General features: G+C 39.7%; 1 protein-coding gene across 6 annotated transcripts in view; it reads left to right on the top strand.

Annotated features, from left to right (window-relative positions):
- LRCH3 (leucine rich repeats and calponin homology domain containing 3) overlaps positions 1–21,252 on the top strand; it is a 102,571-nt gene that overhangs the window by 62,668 nt on the left and 18,651 nt on the right. For 3 of the 6 annotated variants that reach the window (XM_056565582.1, XM_056565579.1, XM_056565578.1), the window contains exons 15-17: positions 4,126–4,179; positions 19,222–19,302; positions 20,200–20,248. In XM_056565582.1, coding sequence (XP_056421557.1) covers positions 4,126–4,179; positions 19,222–19,302; positions 20,200–20,248 — 184 coding nt within the window. The remainder of the gene's footprint in view (positions 1–4,125; positions 4,180–19,221; positions 19,303–20,199; positions 20,249–21,252) is intronic. The other 3 variants (XM_056565580.1, XM_056565581.1, XM_056565583.1) reach the window with 3 other exon arrangements.

Here is a 21,252-nt window from a genome sequence, read left to right as displayed (position 1 = left end):
GAATCTTCTCTGAGCTTCTCTCATAGCTCACAAGCTCCACCAACAGGGAGGGGGTGTGGCTGTACAGCCAGAGCTCTAGACCAGACTGTGTTGTTGTCTTGAAAGGTGGGGGCTAGGTCTCACTGAGGAGACAAGGTGGATCTGAGAATTAAGTTTTTCTCTCACTCCCTGCATGTAAGTGACAGCTGAAACAGGGAAAGGACGGGCTATGGGTTTAGTTCCCCGGAGTACCCCTTTAAAGCAGGTAAAAGATTTAATTAGAAGTTAAGTTACTAATAGAATAGTAAAGAGGAGAAAGTAACAATAAGATTAAAAAAAACATAATGCTTTCCCTTGAGAGACAGAAATCTTTCACTCACTTCCCTTTATGTAAGTGACAACCAAAAGAGGGGAAACTGCTCCATACAACTAATGAATGATATTTAGGTTGGTGATAGGGAAAGGCTGGGCTATGGGTTTAGTTCCCTGGAGTACCCCCTTTAATAAATGAGCATGAATTATGTATAATCAACATTGAAAATAATTATACTGTCTAAAACAATAAGCCTGTCTTGAAAACAACTGAAACAGCTTATCTTGCCTTTGTTTTAGCATGTGCTGTAAGTGTTTTCACCATACTCGCTATACCCACTGTAATCATAACAGCGGATCACTAGAAATCTAAAACAATGGTAGCATTTTAATGTAGACATAGCATACAGATTCTATAATAACATTGGTATAACACACTATCTAATTTAATCCCATGGTAACATGTGCCCTACATATTTAGCATGAGCATGCTTAATTATGAAATGAGCTCAGGAACAAAGTGTTCTTCATAGACTGCTCAAAATCAATAATGATCACAGCATTTAAATGGCCAAATCATCTGGAGTCTGATTGGCACCCCGCAATGCAGGGTGCCGATCAGTTAATATGCCATCCAGACACCTTCTGAAGGTCACCGTGCCTGCCATATCGGCTCTGCTAATACAGGATGTCTGTGCTGGCAGAGCATTGATCTAACTGATCAAGGCTATGCAAAGGAATAGCATTGATCAGTTCTAAACAATACAATGATTGTTTATAAAATTCTCCTATGGGGACTTTGTAGGGCAATTTTATTCTTTCAAAAATAAAAGGGTTCTTGTCAATGCTTCAAAACACTTAACTACTATTGCTAGTAATGCCATAATAGCTTTTTATGTTGGTGGAAACACCTAAGGCACATGCTTGTGTAGTAGATCCTACCCTCGAAACATCATTGCATACCTCAGCACTTACTCCCCTCAATACAATGGTGGAGATTTAACAAAACCAGTGCAGAGAAAAAGTTGACCAGTTGCTCGTAGAAACCAATCACATTTCTTCTTTCATTTTTGAAAAGGCCTCTGAAAATGAAAGAAGCGATCTGAATGGTTGCTATGGGCAACTCAGCAACAGGTTTTGATAAATCTCCCCCAGTGTCTCTACAAAGTTACATGGCCCAAACAAGTCAGGAAGAAGTCTTGAATATTAGATTTTATGGGTTTGCATGCTTGTGACCTATGCACTAATTCAGTGGTCTTCAACCTGCGGACCTCCAGATGTTGCAAAACTACAACTCCCAGCATGCCCGGACAGCCAACGGCTGTCCGGGCATGCTGGGTGTTGTAGTTTTGCAACATCTGGAGGTCCACAAGTTGAAGATCACTGCACTAATTACTTATTTCAAAAAAGGTCGCTGGTGTTATTTTTGTTGAAGCTTAGAAGAACGGAGAGAGTGAGCCTTTTAAACACTGTGTACCCATAGGGTAATTTTTTCTTTCATTTTGGGACCAAGTATTTTATACTGTAAATCGGCAATATACATTTCTGCCCTTAGGGAATACCGTTACTAAGGGGTGTACTTTGATGTGCACTATTCTTTAGGTAGGTAAGTATCAAAGTAACATTCACACGAATGCCTGAATTCAAGATTTACCAGCAAAGCATAATCCAGACATCAGTGAGCCTTGGGCACCCATTACTCTGTTGCTGGTTTAATGGTTGCTCTTCTTTGGACCATTATTGGTAGGTAATACCCCCTGCAATAGCGGGAGCACCCACACAAGACCTGCTGTTTTGGAGATGCTTTGACCTGCTCTGCAGTTTTCACAATTTTCAGTCAGATTCTTATGCTTTTTTTTCTGCTTCCAAGAACTGACTGTTTTTTTGCTGCCCTTTATATCCCACGATTAAACAGAGTCCGTGGTTACTAGATAATACAGAATATTCCTTCCTTGTTATGGCTGATCGGTGTATGTGTTCAGTGTTAATGAGAAGTTGTTGCTTCTTATTGGGGGCCATTTGGACTTGGCTACTGGGCATATCTGTGAACCTATATTTAAAAATAAATAAATAAATAAAATTGTGAAACGCATCACAAGGAAAGGAAAACGGTCAGCCTGTTCACCCACACTAAATCCCAATACACTGGATTATAGTCTGGGTGTACAGGGGTCACTGACTAATATGTACCTTAGGTCTGGAGATGTGTCGCACCGAAGATCCACTGCTATAGTCTGAATTGTGTGCTTGAAACTGGCCCTGTCGGCTCAATTTAAATAGTTATTCTCTGTGATTCGCTGGTCACTTAAGCACATGCGCAGACTCCACGTAAATAGGATTTGGAATCACAAACTATAAATATGTAAATTGGGCCAACGTGCCCACCTCCAGCAAACAATTTACAGAATATAGCAGCGGATATTTGGCGGAACATATCTCCGGACTTAAGTTAATTATTTTAGTCAGTGACCCCTCGTTGGACTCCCTTTCACCCACACTTTATACAGGCTTTCCTTTAATTCCTATGAGCGCAGGAGCACCAAACAGTGGCAAGCGCAAATGGCTTAATATAAAGACCCACAGCAGCATCCAGAGTGCAAATGGCTCAATATACAGACCTTTAGTGACTCCTGTCACCATGTGATTCCAAACAAGGCCCTGCACACAGTACTGCTGTGTGTATTGCACCTGACTTTGAAAAACGTAATATAATAAAATCTATATCTACAAGTGGTCCTGTTGAATGATTCTGACTCTCTACCGTGTAGGTTTCCTCTTTTTTGCAAATGTTTGTATGCATCAGTGACTAGTATCTAATCCAACTAGTATTTGATCCTAACATATGATTGCTCATATGTTATGTATAAATCTCATCACTTCAGTTCACTAGAGGCCCAGATTGTTGGGACTATTACAACAAAGTCTTATCTTTGTGTTATGTTCTACTCTACAGTCTTCTTGCTGCCAGAAACACCGGTTATATTGCAACACTGGTTATGTCCCCCCCCTTTTTTGTCATAGTACAGTGTTATATTAGAGGTATATAGTGTTTAGACTGGAAGGATGTAGGGAGTAAAGGTTTTGTTAAAATGTTATCTACATCTTCTCTCCCTTACTAAACTGAATATCCACTAATACATATTAAAATACTTATGTAATATTTATTAAATAATTGTTATTCCATCAACTTCTGTTATTCAGTATGGCTGCATCTGCTAAATTAGCATTGTTTCTGTATTAGTTTTTTTTTACCTATTCTTGTGAAACTTCTGTTGGCATTTCCCCATATAGCATATGGTACCCAGATGATGGTTTCATACCATAATGCAGCCATACACTTCTAAATAACACTACCAATCTGTAAACTTACTGATGCAGCTTCCTTTACAATGGCCTAGACACCAAGTGTTGGATTGGCGATTATGGTTAAAAACTTTCTTTCATGGTCATTTGCGCCTCTGTTAGCAGGAAAGGATGACAGGCCCTGTGCCACCACATAAGTTGCACACCTTTGAGGCTAGCCCTTGATACACACCATAAACCAGCAACTATACTTTGGGAAGTTTAATATTTATAATGCAAGAAGGGCGCATGTGTGTGATGTGGCGACAGATTTGGCATTATCTCGTCTGATGCTGATGCTGTTTCTTTACAGTTTTCATAGGAGGGTTCCCTTTTTTCACTGTGTGTCCCAACCATTTTCCATAAGCAGATTTGCTTCTCACCATTTGTCACCATCTTGTATCTGAACATTTGCATTTTACTCATTTTGTTTAATTTTATGAGTTTGTATGTTTTTTGACATTGCTCCATCTCTCCCTGCCTCCATCTCAGTGTCCCCTCCCATCCAGACGCTCCCAGCATACAGATGATAGTGCCCTTTTAGTGGTAAGAACCCTGCATGGTATGATCTGGCACCTTCAGCATGACACAATTCCTTTAGGAATCATTTGTAGAAAATGCATGTCAACAGCATAAACCAGGACTGTTCCTGCACGGACTTGAAATTCAAGATTTTTCTGGTACTTTGCAGCATTTTTTCACATTTAAATAAAGTGGTTATCCATGGATAGAAAAGCATAGCTCCTTTTTTCCATGAACAGCGCCACTCTTGTCAGTGTGTAAGGATTGCAATTTAGTTTTATTGAGGTGAATGGAACGGAGTTGCACCACACACAACCTGAGGACAGGGGTATCGCTTTTTTTTTTTTTTTTTTTTTTTTTAAGAAGAAATTCAGTTTTTCTAATGCTGGATAACCCTGTTAATAAATGTGAAATGTAAAGCTTTGCATGGCATAATGGTTTATAATAGGGTGATTTTGCTTTGGAAATCTTACTTTTAATGTTTTCACAATTTATTGCTGCTCATGAAGTGGCATGTAACTCGTCTGCTTAAGCTATTTTGTGAGTATTTGGAAATGCTGCATGTAGTGTTCTGCAGAAAAAAAGTGTTCCGATCGTATATCTTGTAAGAGCACAGCTTAAGAAATTGTCTATTTGCAAAATGGCTAAATATTATATGACAATGTGTACAATGGCAGAGTCCTGGTTTATGATGTTCAGGGAATGATAATTTTGTTCTATTGTTATAGTATAAATAGTAACTGTTCAAATAAACTGCGATTGCCATTCATTTTTAGTTTAGTATGTCTGTCATTTTTTTAAGCAGAAATGTCTCACTGAATCCTAATACTTCAGTTTATTTGACACTCTTAACTATGGGTTTCACTTTTCACACTTGCTGTGAAAAGTGGTGGTCGCACAAAGGGGTGGGGGGGGGGAAGGGGGTACAGTTGTCCATGAAGCACTTTCCCCTCCTCATATGTCATGCATTCAGGAAAGTATGATATGTGGGGCTGTCCATTGGTGTTTTCACACAGAGTTACCACCTGGCCGTAAATTTCTGCAAATCCCTTAAAGGGAATGTGTCCTCTGTAAATGACCTAGTGTTTAATTGGGGATTTTCCTAGCCTTGGTGCTGGAAAATATAGATTTTATTAAAGACAAGAGGCGAGTATTATGCAAATTACTTTCTTTTACTACTGCAGCAGCAACCAATCAGATAACAGAAAAAGAGAAAAAACATAATATGCAAATGAGGTATAGAAAGTCCTCCATTCAGCATGTAGCATAGTCCATAAAAGCACTGCATCTAACTGTAACTTCCCCTTTTCTTGGTGCAACTTGAAACTCAGAAGAAAAGAACTGGAATAAACTTCTTAACGGTTAAGTCTGTAATCCTTGGGAAGGATCAGGGAACAATAACTCCAGAATTTAAGCTGAAAGATATAAATATATATATTAGGAATTTGGTTAAATAGGGAGGTTTAATACTAGTCTCTTGTCTTTAATAAAATCTATATTTTCCAGCACCAAAGCTAGGAAAATCCCCAATTTTATAACAAGACAAGAGACTCATATTATGCAATTTTAAAGCTGATGTAAACATTGGCAGTTAAAATATGATACATAAAAGAAATAACAAATATATATATATATATATATATATATATATATATATATATATATATATATATATATATATGAATTAGAAAAGAACCATGGAGACATGAGGTTCAGGTCTAAAATAAAAATTGTGAAAAGTTGATTCAGAAGACCAATCTGCAGCTTTGAGGATATCAGAGCTCCACCGGATTGAAAAACTGAGGTGGGCATAGAGAATCTAGTGGAATGAGCTCCAAAGATAGAGGAATCAATGCTGGCTAAAGACATAGCATGTTTGACCCATCTAGCCAAAGTAGAAGAAGAAACTGTAAGGTGAGGTTTAACATAGGATAAGAGAAGTCGAGAAGAAGGAAGGCGAAAAGAAGTAGTTCTAGATTCGTAAACTTTTAAACAGCGCACAACACATTATGAGGAAAAGGATAACAAATATTACGTAAAACAGTTTTTGTGCGTCTAACAATAGTAAACTGTACGCCATGAGGAGAAAAGGTACAATGGGAAATATCCAAGGCTTTAACATCTGAAACTCTTTTGAAAGATATCAAACATAAGAGGACTGTAAGTTTGGTGGATAAACGTTTTAAAGCTAGAAGATCATTGTCTGGTCATGAAGATAAAAGGTTCAGAAGAATATGAACATCCCAAGTAAAAAGATATGTTGGAGTAGGTGGGCGTTTGAAGCGTATACCTCGAAGCAATTTACAAATGAGAGGATGTTTAGCTATAGGTAAAAAATGTAAAGGTTCGTGATAAAGATATGGCTGAACGGTATACGTTGATAGTACAATAGGCCTTTCTAGAATCAAAAGATTCATATAAGAAATTAATAATATGCTTTAAAGAAGCATGTACGGGATTCAGATCCCGTTCCACGCACCAATTAGACCAGAATCTCCATGCGGATAGACTTTTCTAGTACCTGGTGCTCAGGCTTCTGATAGCAAGACCTGAGCTGATTGTGAAAGTTCGAAATCAGGTCTTTCCGACCCAATATGAACCAAGCTACTAGAGAGAGAAGACCCGATTGCATGAGAGGATGAGGAATGCCTGACGGGTCGAGGAGTATGGAAAGAGATGTCAGAAGAATCCTTGGAAAATCGATCGTCACGCTCAATATGTGAGGAAACCACGTTTGAGATGGCCACCATGGAGTTATTAGAATGAAGGTTGATTGTTGAGCTTTGGTTTGAAGTAAAACTCTCGGAATGAGATTGAATGGAGGGAAGGTGTTTAGGGTTTCTGAGGGCCAAGTTTGAAGAAAGGCATCCATGCCCAGAGCTTCTGGGTCCGGATGCCAACTGAAAAAGCGATGAATTTGATGATTTAATCATGATGCGAAAAGATCTACGTACAATGGACCCCAAAGGGAATCTAAAGCTTGAAAGATTGAACAATCTAATATCCAATCGCTCGAATCGGCAAGGTAATGGGAATTCCAATCTGCTACTGCATTGGAAATTCCTGGTAGATATTCTGCTTAGAGAATGATATCTTTCTCTAAACAGAAATGCCAAAAGTGTTTTGCAATGGCTGCCAAGATCTTGGATTTTGTACCTCCTAGGCGGTTCACATACTGGACTGCTGAAATATTGTCCATTTTCAGAAGGATGCAACAATGAGATTTGTCTTTCGCAAAACTTTTTAGGGCGAAGGAAGCTGCTAGCAATTCTAGACAATTGATGTGGAGGATAGATTCCTCTGGTGACCACTTGCCTCCTGTGGACAAGGAGCCGCATCTTGCGCCCCAACCTAGAAGGCTCTCATCCGATTCTATGATGAGATCCGGCATGGAATGGAATATTGCCTTCCCTTTCCAAACTAGAACATGATCCAGCCACCAAATGAGTTCCTTTTTTGGCTTCCGAATTTAAAGCAATTTCGTCTGAATAACCTAGATAATTCCTGAGATGTAAGGCCTTCAGACGTTGAAGAGCTCGATAATGTAAAGGAGCTGGGAAAATGGCCTGAATAGAAGCTGACAAAAGGCCAACAATTCTTGCAATGGTCCTTAATGAAATGGATTTTTTTTTAATACAGAGCGAATTTCTCTGTGGATAGTTTTTAATTTCCTCGAAGGAAGACACAAAATGGCTGATTGTATGTTGACCATAAAACCTAAAAATTCTACTTCCCGAGAAGGGGTCAGAATGGATTTTTGGTAATTGATTGTGAAACCCAGATTGGTGAGAAGTGAAAGTGTCCATTGCATGTGGCGATGAATGAGAGACCAAGGGGGAGATTTATCAAAGAATTTAGACTGGTTTTTCTTGTCTAAATTTGTCGCACAGAAAGTCGCAGTCTAAATCTGTGCGACTTTTCTGCGACTTTTGCTCTAGAGGATTTTTAGAACATGATGCATGCAAGTCTATTTTAGACTGAAATGCATTGAAAAATGCATTGGTGCCGAATTTATCAAAAGCGACTTTTCAGCGACAAGTCGCATAGGCTGAAAGTACGCCGAAATGTCAGACCATGTTGGAGCAGGTTTAAATATAGACTAAAGCATAGATCATGCAGTCTGTTCACAGAATTTATCAAGAGCCGTGCGCCATTTGATAAATTAGGTGCACAATAGACCAGACTAACCCTCTGTAGTTTGGTCTATATTGATGCGGGACATAGACAACTTTGATAAATATCCCCCCAAGAGTCTGCCATGATGAGGACGTCGTCTAGAAAAATTATTAGACTGACACCTCGGCTTCGAAGATAGGACACAACTGGTTTTAGCAGTTTTGTGAAACACCATGGTGCGGAAGAGAGACCGAAGGGCAGACTTAAGAATTGCCACTTTTTGTCGTCCCATATGAATTAAAGATAAGGTTGAGAATTGGGGTGCATAGGCACCATGAGATAGGCATCTTTTAAGTCTATTGATCAGCTAATCTCCTTGCCAAAGGAAATCTCTTAATAAATGGATGCCCTCCATTTTGAAATGTTGGTATTTTACGTATCCGTTTAGATGTCTTAAATTGATTAAGGGGCGGTGACCTCCGTCTTTCTTTTTCACCAGAAACAGGTTGCTGATAAAACCTGCGTGAAAAGGTATTTGAGAAATAGCCTTTTTGGAACATAGTTCCTTGATCTCTAATGTAATGAGGTTTTTGTCTTGATGGGAAAAATGGATGGGATGAGGATTCTCCCATTGTATCGGAAGAGTATAAAACTCTGGAAAGGCAGACAAGGTAAGAGCCAGCTCACCCCGCCCCAAACAGTAGAGCACGGATCCGGGCGCTGGACGGCACCAGCCAATGAGAAAATGAAAGAGATCGGATCCAGCTCAATGCAGATAAAATCGGGTTTAATCCATAGGACAAGGAAGGAACAAGTTGTTCCTTCCTTGTCCTATGGATTAAACCCGATTTTATCTGCATTGAGTATAAAACTCTATCTGATATCCCATTATCGTGTTCAATATCCACGTATCGGTTGTAAGAATAGACCAATTTTGGAAAAAAGGAGTTAGTCTGCCTCCCAGAGGAACATGAGATTCTAGAGGAAGAAATACTTACCTGAAGAAGGCCGAGATCTGGGGTATCCTCGTTAACCTCTGGATCTCCAAGGGCGGCCTCTGGGTGGGAAAAATGGGGTGGGTTGTTGGAATGAAGACGGTTGGGTTGAGCGATCATAGGTATAGGAGCCTCTATAGGATCTACGATCCATGGTTTGTCGGCCAGGAAAGGGACTCCTGCCTCTCCTGGCCCTGTGGAAAACGTTAGTATTAAAAACTTTTTTCATTGAAGATTGAGCTTTTTCTAATGAAGAAAAAAGATGTACGTATTTTTTTAATTCCTTGACAAAGGATTCTCCAAATTAAAAGCCTTAAGTGAATGAAGGGGGTTCATTTTGAGCTAAATTAACAAGCTGTGGATCCAGTCTCAGAAGGATTGACCTTCTGCGCTCAGTATTTAAAGCAGCATTGGCGTTTCCTAATAAAAGGGCAGCCCTTTGAGCCCATCCCTTAAGAACTTTAATGTTCAAAGGGGTGTCTGAGGTAACCGACTCCTCTGTCATGTCTAAAATCTTAGTGATTGGACCTTAAACATCCAAAAGTTTATCTTGCATTGACCTAAAAGATCGGTCAATGCCTTTCTTAGGATTAGGATACCAGAACCAGAAAGAGCCATCACTGATAAATGGTAGCACACCCAAAATAATCAATTATAAATTTTCTTACAAAATACATGGGAAACATGCGGTTGCACAGAAAAAAGGGTTAAAAACATTAAAATCTCTGGCTTGCTAGAGCCAGCACACAACTAAGGAGAGGGGCCATGAACCCCCCCTCCTAACCAGACATATCAATGTGCAATACATAACACAGAATCCATATAAATAACCATGCAATGGCTACCTGCAGCTAAATATCATATTAGATTGTCATACAGAACCAGACATCACAGGCCAAGTAGGGGTTGGTAATGTGAAAGAGGATGGGGTCACCAGAGTTCCCATGCGTTCCGTTGCCACACAGGGGCAACTTCCACCCCTGAGGAAGTTGCCCCTGTGTGGCAACGGAACGCGTGGGGACTCTGGTGATCCCGTCCTCTTTCACATTACCAACCCCTACTTGGCCTGTGATGTCTGGTTCTGTATGACAATCTAATACGGTATTTAGCTGCAGGTAGCCATTGCATGGTTATTTATATGGATTCTGTGTTATGTATTGCACATTGATATTTATTATTGCTATCTGCATGTGATCCACAGACCTGACACACTGGTTGCTTATTGTATTATTGACAGGTGTCTGGTTAGGAGAGGGGGTTCATGGCCCCTCTCCTTAGTTGTGTGCTGGCTCTAGCAAGCCAGAGATTTTAATGTTTTTAACCCTCTTTTTTTTTGTGCAACCGCAGGTTTCCCATGTATTTTGTAATAATATTTCTAATTGATTATATTGGGTGTGCTACCATCTATCAGTGATGGCTTTCTGGTTCTGGTATTCTGTGTTTTTCTTCACTGGGGAGCACCCCGTTTGTACTAGGTTGAGCCCCTCCTGTCCTTCCTTGTTTCTTAGGATTAGGACCATTCTTGGATAAAAATTTTATTAAAGAAAAATCAATATCTGGAGTACATGGAAAATTTGTGATCCAGAAAAGGTCTTGGGCATTTCGCCCGTAATTTATTTCTGGATGATTTATCCAGAGGTTTGGCAATCCAATGTTACAGAAATTTAGCAACCTGAGGATTAGGAAGCCACTCACCCGAGCGAGGGTGTTTTATATCTTCTGGATGGAAAAAAGGTTCTCCAGAACTATCTAAAATCAGAGGGGAAGGATCCTCAGTGGAAACTGAGGCATCCAAATCCTCTTCAGAATCCTCAACAAAAATAAAGTTTTCATCCTCAGAGGGATGAGAAGAATCCTCTGAGGAAGAACTAGAGGTATTGAAGGAATCTGGTTTCTTCCTGGAGGAAGATTTGTTTGCCCTAATGACATGTACTTCCTCTTGGGCTGAGGGTTTGTGATGCACTCTTGCAGCATCGGTAGATTTTATATGGGATATATCATGAACAGATTTTTTATGTTTTTTTAGACAAATTCTTAGGAGGAGAGGATGGAATAAATTCGATAAAATTTATCTTTTGCTTGGCTTTGCCGGATTTTTTAAAACCTCTGGCAAGTCTCTCCTCTGAATTTTCAGCGGATCAAAAAGTGTCAGGAGGAGTGGATGGTAAAGGTATAGGAATGAGGGGGAGTGGGTTGGACTAGAGACATGGAGACTGTCTTAGAGAGAGACTCATGTAATGTAGACATGGCAGATTGAATGGCGGAGCGAACAGACTTATCTACCATATTTTGTATAAGACTATCAGAAGGAAGATTTTTGTCACCAGTAACCGGGGATTTATTATCACGGTCTACAGACATGTTTAAATTAATGTGAATATATATAATTATGATAATGGTTAAGATAGTTAGAACATAATATATCTATATCTATATCTATATCTATATCTATATCTATATCTATATATATATATATATATATATATATATATATATATATATATAATGAAACAAAATAAGAATAGTTAGGGGCTTCGATATAGGAATATGGCAATAGCTGTAAGGAAAAAGCTATATCTGCAAGGTAGTAGGAAATCTAGCCAGCAGAATATATATAAATATTGATAAAACATTAAACAGTATATGCTATGACAATAAATATGAACATAGGATACAGAAAAGTAATTTGTGTGTGTGTGTATGTATGTGTGTGTGTGTGTGTGTATATGTATATATATATATATATCGTTGAGAGCCGTTGAATGCGTCTTCTACACGGTCAGCTGCGCAACAGATAAGGAGAGCGTGAGCCGACAGGAAGAAGAGGACGGCGGGGATCACCTGACAACCAGCTAAAAAACAAATGAGTCACTGCCACGATCTGAGCTGGGCACGAGATCGGAGCACGAGACGGAGGACCAGAAAGAATAAAAAGTGCGTCACATAGAAGATCCGCGCGGTGCACGAGACAGGTAATGTAACCGAGAAAAGGGGGGGGGGGGGGGGGAAGGAAGACAGCGATACTAATGAAACAATGTATTACAATTATAAAGATGATGTAGCGCCGATAATAGAAAGACGGGAATTAAAATCTTTAATTGATAAAATAAATCAGTGTAAATGAAAACCAGAGAATGGGGAAAAAAATAATATATATTAAATATATATCCGGAACTAAGAAGGAATAATGTACATAAATAGATTAGAATAAACAACATAAATAATATATGAAATAATGAAAAATAAGAATATAATAAAGAATATGAGCAATTATTAAATAATATATAGAGATATAAATGTGGGGAGAAAATTTGTACTTATTCTGTTGCCACTGGCAGCAGCAAGATAGAGGAAGTTACAGTTAGATGCAGTGCAGTTTTTTTCTCTTTCTGTTATCTGATTGGTTGCTGCTGCAGTAGTAAAAGAAAGTAATTTGCATAATAGGAGTCTCTTGTCTTGTTATAAAATTCAAGTTTTGCTCTTAAAGGAGAACTCCAGAACATAACAATTGTCCCCCATAGTGCCCTCAGTAAAAAAAATAATGTACATACCTTCCTCCGCTCCCCCGGGGCCTTCGGTAATCGGCTCCTGCCTCCGCCTCTTCCTGGTTGCCGGTGGTCGGACAGTCTTACTGCGCTCAGCCAATCAACGGCCGCAGTGAAGTCCCAACTCGGCCAGCGATAGGCTTAGCGGCAGTGTGACATTTTCGGCCCCGGCCGCAGGTTCCAGTGTAGTGAAGAATTTTGTGTCCTGAAGCGTTTTCACACTGCCACTCAGCCTATCGCCGGCCGAGTCTGAATTCACTGCGGCTGGTGATTGGCTGAGCGCAGTATGATTCATCCGACCACCGGCAACCGGAGGCCCCGGGGGAGCGGAGGAAGGTATGTACATCTTTATTTTTTTACTGCCGGCAGTATGGGTGACATTTTTTATATGGACACAGAATGTACATGTACGCCCTGACTGCCTGGTACTTGGCGCATTAGGACATACATAGACGTCCTGAAAGGCATCTAGACTACAATGCGAGCCCAGGGCCTGCACTTTCTTCGTAGACCGTGGATCCCAGCTGATAGCAGATAATAGCAGTCATCAACAATCATGCTGATGCCTGCCATTAACCCTTAAAATGCTGAAATTAATACTGATCACAGCATCTTAAGTATTACCAGCAATTTGTGACACTCCTCAAACCACCCATAGCACAATTGAGGGGTCCAGTGAGTCGAGATGCCAGCCAGAGGTCTCCTTACCATCTCCGTGCTGCTCTTCCAGGATCCACTTGAATTGCCTGCCTTTTGGCAGGCTATTCAAGTGGATCACCAACATTACTGATCTGTGCAATGTCAATACATAGCACTGAAGAGTAATAGCAATTGAGTGATTGCTATAAATATTCCCTTATGGAATTTAAAGAAAATCTGAAAAAAAAGTATTTAATCCCTTAAAGGGGTACTCCCACAGTATACATCTTATCCCTATCCAAAGGATAGGGGATAAGATGTCTGATCGCGGGGGTCCCGCCGCTGGGGACCCCCGGCAATGTTGCATGCGGCACCCACCGGTTTCTTGTCCGGAAGCGCTGGAGGGTCTGGGTCGCGACCACGGGAACGTTCCAGTGGTCGCGACTCAGACCCTCCAGCGCTTCCGGACAACAAACAGGTGGGTGCCGCATGCAACATTGCGGGGGTCCCCAGCGGCGGGACCCCCGCGATCAGGCATCCCCTATCCTTTGGATAGGGGATAAGATGTCTAGGGTGGGAGTACCCCTTTAAGGATGCAGCCTGCTTTTAACTTAATGACCAGGCCCAATTTTTCAAATCTGGATGTATCTCTGACATGCTTTTACTTAGTAACGCGATTCTGAGATAGATTTTTTTTTGTGACATATTGTACTTTATACTAGCGGTGAATCTTTGTTAATATATGCTGAATTTTTTGTGGACAAACTTCAAAATATTGGGAAAAATTAGAAAATTTCTGTTTAAAAAAAAATATTTTTTAATGGCATTCACTGTACAGTAAAAACTATGTTTTTTTCATTCTGTGGGTCGGTACGTAGGGGATAAAATGTTTTTGCCGGGAATAATCCTTTAATCCTTTTATGTATGTATAATTTCTTTTGCCTCGGTCACCTATATTTATTATAAAAATCCCTGTTTTCTTTAGCTCACAGTGTTAGAAATCCTCTTAGGGTAAGGGGGTTGGTCCCTCATTGTGGAGAAGGGAGGTGATTGGTGTGTCTGCTTATACAGCCTTGGTCCATGAGTCATTTCTTGTTCATGACTCATGGACAAGCCTGATGCTGCTGCAGAACTTGTTAGTGTCCCAGTAGGTATGGAGACAGAAAGTTTTAAAGATTTGTACATTTTTTTTTTTTTTTTTATCTTATTCCTTGGGGTACTTATCTGCTGTATGCTCCAAATGAGGTTGTGCAGTTCTTTCCAGTCTGACCACATTGCTCTCTGTTGCCACCTCAGTACGTTTCAGGAACTGTCCAGAGCATAAGTGAATCCCTATAGTGAACCTCTGCTGCTTCGGTCAGTTTCTGACATGGGCAAGTCTATTCTACTGCAGCGGAATGTCTGTGTGGAATATTCTGATGGACTTACTCATGGACATTACGCCATGTGAACATATCCTAATAGTTCTGTTAATAGTGCATGTCTATTGCCTACTTTATGAAACTGTATTTTATGTTTTTGCGTCTGTATTATGGATGCAAGTCCTGACCTGAATGTAAAGGCTCAGCTGTCATTTTGGGCTATTAGGCCAGGGCTTGCAGCTGTATTACAAGTGCAAAAATGCATCTGTAATATGACTGTGTAAACTAATAATTGTATTCTTATAAATACTTATACACACACATTTATACAGATGACGACGACTTTTCTGTCATAAGACTAGAACTTAATGGTTTAGTGGCAATGGGTAACAAAAATAAATGCAGCAAGTTGTTGTGTTGTGATCTGGGACCTGATGCTGATTTTAAGTATAAAATACTTTTAACACTGAAATACATTAAATGGTCACTGTCATTTCAAACCACCTCCCTCCATTAAATAGCCAATGTGGTTCCTAGCATACAGTATTTGCCAATCACTTAAAAGGCTATTCCAGGAAAAAACTATTTTTTTTAAAAATATATATCAACTGGCTCTAGAAAGTTAAACAGATTTGTAAATTACTTCTATTAAAAAATATTAATCCTTCCAATAATTATCAGCTGCTGAAGTTGAGTTGTTCTTTTCTGTCTGGCAACAGTGCTCTCTGCTGACATTTCTGCTTGTCTCGTAAACTGCACATAGTAGAAGAGGTTTGCTATGGGGATTTGTATCTACTCTGGACAGTTCAGGAGACAGGTGTCATCAGAGAGCACTTAGACAGAAAAGAACAGCTCAACTTAAGCAACTCATAAGTAATGAAAGGATTAAGATTTTTTAATAGAAGAAATTTACAAATCTGTTTAACTTTCTGGAGCCTGTTGATATACACCTTTGAATGACCAAAAATGCCTTCTTACCGCATAAAAACAGCTCTTAAGTCTTGACCTCTAGGTGTCACACTTCTCTACAAGCTGCTGTCCTCTGCCTGTTGTCTGGGGAAATCTATCTCTAGTAACAGATCAGGACAGAACACAGGAAATCAGGATGGAGCTCAGCATGTGCTGTGTGCAGGAGATCTGGAAGATAGTCTGAGCTGTGTACCTGCAATCTGTGAGCCAATCTGCCTGCTAAATATGATGCACACTCTTTCTAAAAAATAAAAAAAACAGAATCCATCAAGTTTAACCTATATCTATGCTGACAACCTTCTCTTTCTTGATTTAACCTATGTGACTACTGTGTCCCTACTATGTTAATCCAGAGGAATGAAAAAAAAACTATGGATGCTGATGCCAATTGTCACATATCAGGGGTAAAAATTCCTTCCCAGCTCCAAATATGGATGGCATTAGAATAAATCCCTGTCCCTATAAATCTAGTAATAATGTTATTACTGTTTAGTGATGTGTCCAGGACACTTTTGAACTATTTTAAGTTCACTATGACCACATTCTCTGGGAGAGAGTTCCATAGTCTTAATGCTCTTACTGTAAATAATCCCTGCCTGTGCTAGTATAGAAACCTTCTTTCTTCTAGACTTAGAGAACAGTCCTGGGTATTAATACGTTATGGTAGAGATGTTTGTACTGCTTCCCAATATATTTATACATAGTTATGTCATCCCTTAGCTGTCCTTTTTTTTTTTTTTTTTTTCTTTTTTAAACTAACCCCAATTCTGATAATCTTTCTGGGTACTGTAGTCCTCCCATTCCCCGTATTACCCTGGTTGCCCGTCTTTGAACCCTCTCCAGCTCCACTATATCTTTCTTGTACACTGGTGCCCAGTACTGTACACAGTATTCTATGTGTGGTCTGACTAGTGATTTGTACAGCAGTAGAATTATTTCCTTTTCGTGGGCATCTATGCCCCTATTGATGCACCCCATTATTTTATTTGTCTTGGCAGCAGCTGCCTGACTCTGGCCACTACTGTTACTTTTTACTATAGACTAAAACTCCTTTTCCATGTCAATTGTCCCCAGTGTTTTTCCATTAAATACATTTTCCCAGCCGGTATTTTTCTTCCTCATGTGCATAATCTTACATTTATCAGTGTTAAACCGTATCTAAAACTTCAGCCTAAGCTTCCAACCTATCCAACTCCATTTTTTTTTTAAATCAGATAAATTTTATTGATTTTTTTCCCATAAATATAGAAATTTAAAGAACACACACAAACAACCCTAGAGATAGGGAGTAAGTGCCAACACTCCTTATCAGTCTTAACACCAGCATTGCTCTCCCATTTACCATGAATAGTCAAATTTAATTTAAATTTATCATGATGAAAGCTCAATAGTTCTCCATACATCCATCCATGAGATGATTCCAGCCGATTCCCTTTTCGAGACCACAGAGTCCAAAACCCTATTAGAGTGAAGTTCTAATGAGAGGGACCTACTTTGTTTCATAAACATGGCGGAGCTGTAAGTATCTATAAAAGGAAGAATGTGGCAGAGCAAATTCCTCCTTCAAGTCCTCAAAGGACCTAACTACGCCCTGGACAGCTAGTTGTTCCAAACTACAAAATCCCTTCCTCTCCCAGAAACCAGCATCCATAAAAGAGTAGAAAACAGGCAAGCCAGGGTTACGCCACAGCGGGGTAAATTTAGTGCAACCATTAAGTCTGAGTAGTTTTCCCGTGTGGCCCCAGAGCCTGCACAATAAATGAGTGGTGGGAGAGGAATCAGGAGGTCTAGTAAGGGCACCTATCTCAAGTATGTAGAGTGGGTTTCTTCCCCCATGTCTGGCCATGAACAACCATCCCGTAGGTCCTAACAGATGTAAGACATCCAGTGATTTCCCCCTGAACCAGTCTTGAGCTCACCTCCTCATAAAAGCTGATCAGAATAGTTTGACAGTACCGATCCCTCAAACTTATGCTGATATGGAGTTAGGCACATGGGTGGCTGTAGCCCTATCCTAACATATTGCCTTGACAGAAGTTCCTTACATAAGACAGCGGTCACAACTGACTCTAATACATGGATGTCAGTGGAAATTATATGCCCTCCTGCTGTATACCATACACAGCTGCCGCATACAGATACGTGCAGATGAGAACTATGGGGGAGATTTATCAAAACCTGCCCAGAGGAAAAGTTGAGCAGTTGCCCATAGCAACCAATCAGATCGCTTCTTTCATTTTTAACAAGACCTCTGCAAAATGAAAGAAGCAATCTGGTTGCTATGGGCAACTGGGCAACTTTTCCTTTGCACTGCTTTTGATAAATCTCCCCCTATGTGTTAGGCGACAGTCACATACACGGTGTTATATTAGGCCATTTTCACACGTCGGAATTTCCATGCCGAATTCCGCATTGGAATTCGGCACAGAGATTCCGCTGCAGCAGAGTCCCAATGAATTCAACAGGAATCTGCTGCGCTGTGCAAACAATGGATTTTCATGCCAGATGTATCTTGCACGTAATTTCTGATTTCCCTTGTCTACAGAAAGAATGAACGCGTTCATTCTTTCTGAGGACACTGCACAGAATTCATGGTCATTTATGAGAAGGTTCATTCCTGTGCGGTCTCCGCGCCTGCAGTTTGTCACTCGCTTTCCAAAGGATAGGGGATAAGATGTCTGATCACGGGGGTCCTGCTGCTGGGACCCCTGTGAGATCCGTGCAGCACCCGGCTTCTAAACAGGGCATCACGCCCCCTTTCAGAGACTTAAATGGAGGGGGCGTGGTGTGATGTCTCAACCCCTACCTCAGGAACCCAGAGTACTAAACACGGGTGCTGCACGTAAATTGCAGGGGACCCAGCTGCGGGACCCCCCGCAATCAGACATCTTATCCCCATCCTTTGGATAGAGGATAAGATGTCTAGGGGTGAAGTACCCCTTTAATAACCCTCATGTCACTCAAGAAAAACATGCAGGTATATAAAAAAATAAAATCTTAAAATTACTGTTACGCTTTAAATGTGATAACCGATTTTATTAATGGTTAAAAGTAATTATAGCTTAACCTAATGAAATCCTGTGGCCTGTGATACAGAATATATAGTTCAATGTCTCTTCTGTGCATTTGTTTACTGATAACTACAATGTTTTTTTTAGTATTATGATGTGATGGTTATTGCAACATGTTGTTTTTTTAATTTTATTTTTTGAATGCACATATCATATAGAAGAATGCAGGCTGTATTATTGCCTTACGTGATTTATTGCTGCTTTGCTTTCTGCTCATTCTAGTCTTTGCATGCACTTGGCTGCCTTTATGTGGTGGGTGCAATGCAAAAAGATTTTTTCTTCTTTCTTATTTCATGGATACCTAAAGTGCTTTCATTTGAGCCACACTGTTTCTATCTCTCCTCTTCTGTCTTCTTCCTATTGCTGGCAGAATGGCTTTGAGCCACACTTTGTCTTTGAGATTGACAATAACACCAATACCATTAAAAGGAGGCCAGGAAGCCACATGCAGGTGAATAAAGCATGCCACTACTGGTGTTTTTGGTCATCTCCCTTTGCCCCTCCTGCTTCATGTGTCAGTTGTGATGTGCTTGTTTACATTCATTGTAAGAGAATGAGCTGTAGCTTACGACAAGTACAAGTGAAGTAAATTATCTTAAATATATATACAATCATAATCACAAACGTGCCAAATAAGTACGGTTATATAAACAACCTTGGGGATGTCAGTCCCCTCAGGGAAAACCCTGAATGAAGACCCTCCGTTCTAAAACTTAACTTTTTAATATTTTCAAATAATAATTAAAGGTGCTCATTTGCCATCAGGTAGCAGTGTGTGATTAAAATTACAATCCCTTATTTGTTAATTTCAGTTTAGTAGCATACTATGCTTGGATGTGATGACCACAGAGATGTGTTTGCAGTATTCTGCTCTGATGCTGTCTACAGACTTAGCATCACGTATCTCCGTTGTCCACCCAATTTCAAAGACCGGGATTGAGCTAAAATCAATTATCCTCGGACTCAACGTTTCGCCAGTAGTAACTGGCTTTTTCAAGAGTGTGAGGTGCATAATAAGTACGGTAACTGTCTTAACAGGCGCAGGCTTTTTAGCAAGGGCTAATAATGGGTGACTATGTAGACATTATCAGTCTTTTTTTAGTGTGAGTATAATAGCAAATATAAAAAAAACTGATACTGAAAACTAGTCTTAATGGCTTTTCTCCTGGTATATCCGATTGTGTAAAGTGTAACATTCCATAATTGTAACGATATCGGCTTCAGTTATAGCAGTTCAGTAGTTGTTACCCTCATGCATGTTATTGTGCATATATTTGCTATTTTGTTTCACCTTACTACTTGTGTGAGCACAATGTATTCATTTTTTTCTTCTTTCCACCATTGATAGAGTGATGAGAGGTCCTCGCTGACTCCCATATCACCCACTTCTCAGACTGGTAAGTTCATTCTTATTTGTAATTATTGGAGAATAGCATCAGGGCGTGACATTTTGAGCTCTTAGATGAATTTTAAAGGTGACATTAACACGAAACAAATCCTATTTAAAGGGGACCTGTTGGACAGAGCTCTACAAATGCATTACATGCCACAGTCATAATTTCATTGCAGTGTGTAATGGGTTAAATTGCCAGGGTCAAAGGTTTCTTGTGGCAGTTTGCATAGAAACCCCGGTGTAATGCTGGCATCCGGGTAGTTTTTCCCCCTCGCCTCTTTTACTGTTTGCTTTGGTTCTTGTATTCTATTTCCTGTGTCTAGCTAGTCAACCTTTTAGACACTTCCACCTCCCGTATTGGCAGATCTCTAAAGATGTTTTTTTTACTGTACACTTTGTAGGAACTTGGTGTCCATGTTAAGATTATATCTATTATAGCATTAATGATCTTTGAGCCAATTGTAGTGAGTCTTTTAATGCCTTAAGGACACAGCCCATTTTGGCCTTAAGGACGCAGCCAATTTTATTTTTGCATTTTCGTTTTTTCCTCCTCACCTTCTAAAAATCATAACTTTTATATTTCCTTCCACAGATGAGTATGAGGGCTTGTTTTTTGCACGACCAGTTGTCCTTTGTAATGACATTACTCGTTTTACCATAAAATGCATGGCAAAATAAAAAAAAATACGATTTGTGTGGGGAAATTGAAAAAAAAAACCCGCAAATTTTGGAACATTTTGTTTTCACATTGTACTAAATTACAGTTTCTTTATTCTGTGGGTCAATACGATTAAAATGATACCCATGATTACATACTTTTCTATTATTGTACCGCTTTAAAAAAATCTCCAAACTTTTTAGTGTGTTCAAAATCCCTCTATTTTGACGAACTATAACTTTTTCATATTTCCATATAAGCAGCAGTATGAGGGCAAATTTTTTGTACTGTAAGCTGTACTTTTTATTGATACCACATTTGCATATATACTGCTCAAAAAAATAAAGGGA

The sequence above is a fragment of the Hyla sarda genome, chromosome 3 (genome assembly GCF_029499605.1).
Source record: "Hyla sarda isolate aHylSar1 chromosome 3, aHylSar1.hap1, whole genome shotgun sequence".
Lineage (NCBI taxonomy): Eukaryota > Metazoa > Chordata > Amphibia > Anura > Hylidae > Hyla > Hyla sarda.
This window is presented reverse-complemented; position numbering and strand designations above follow the sequence as displayed.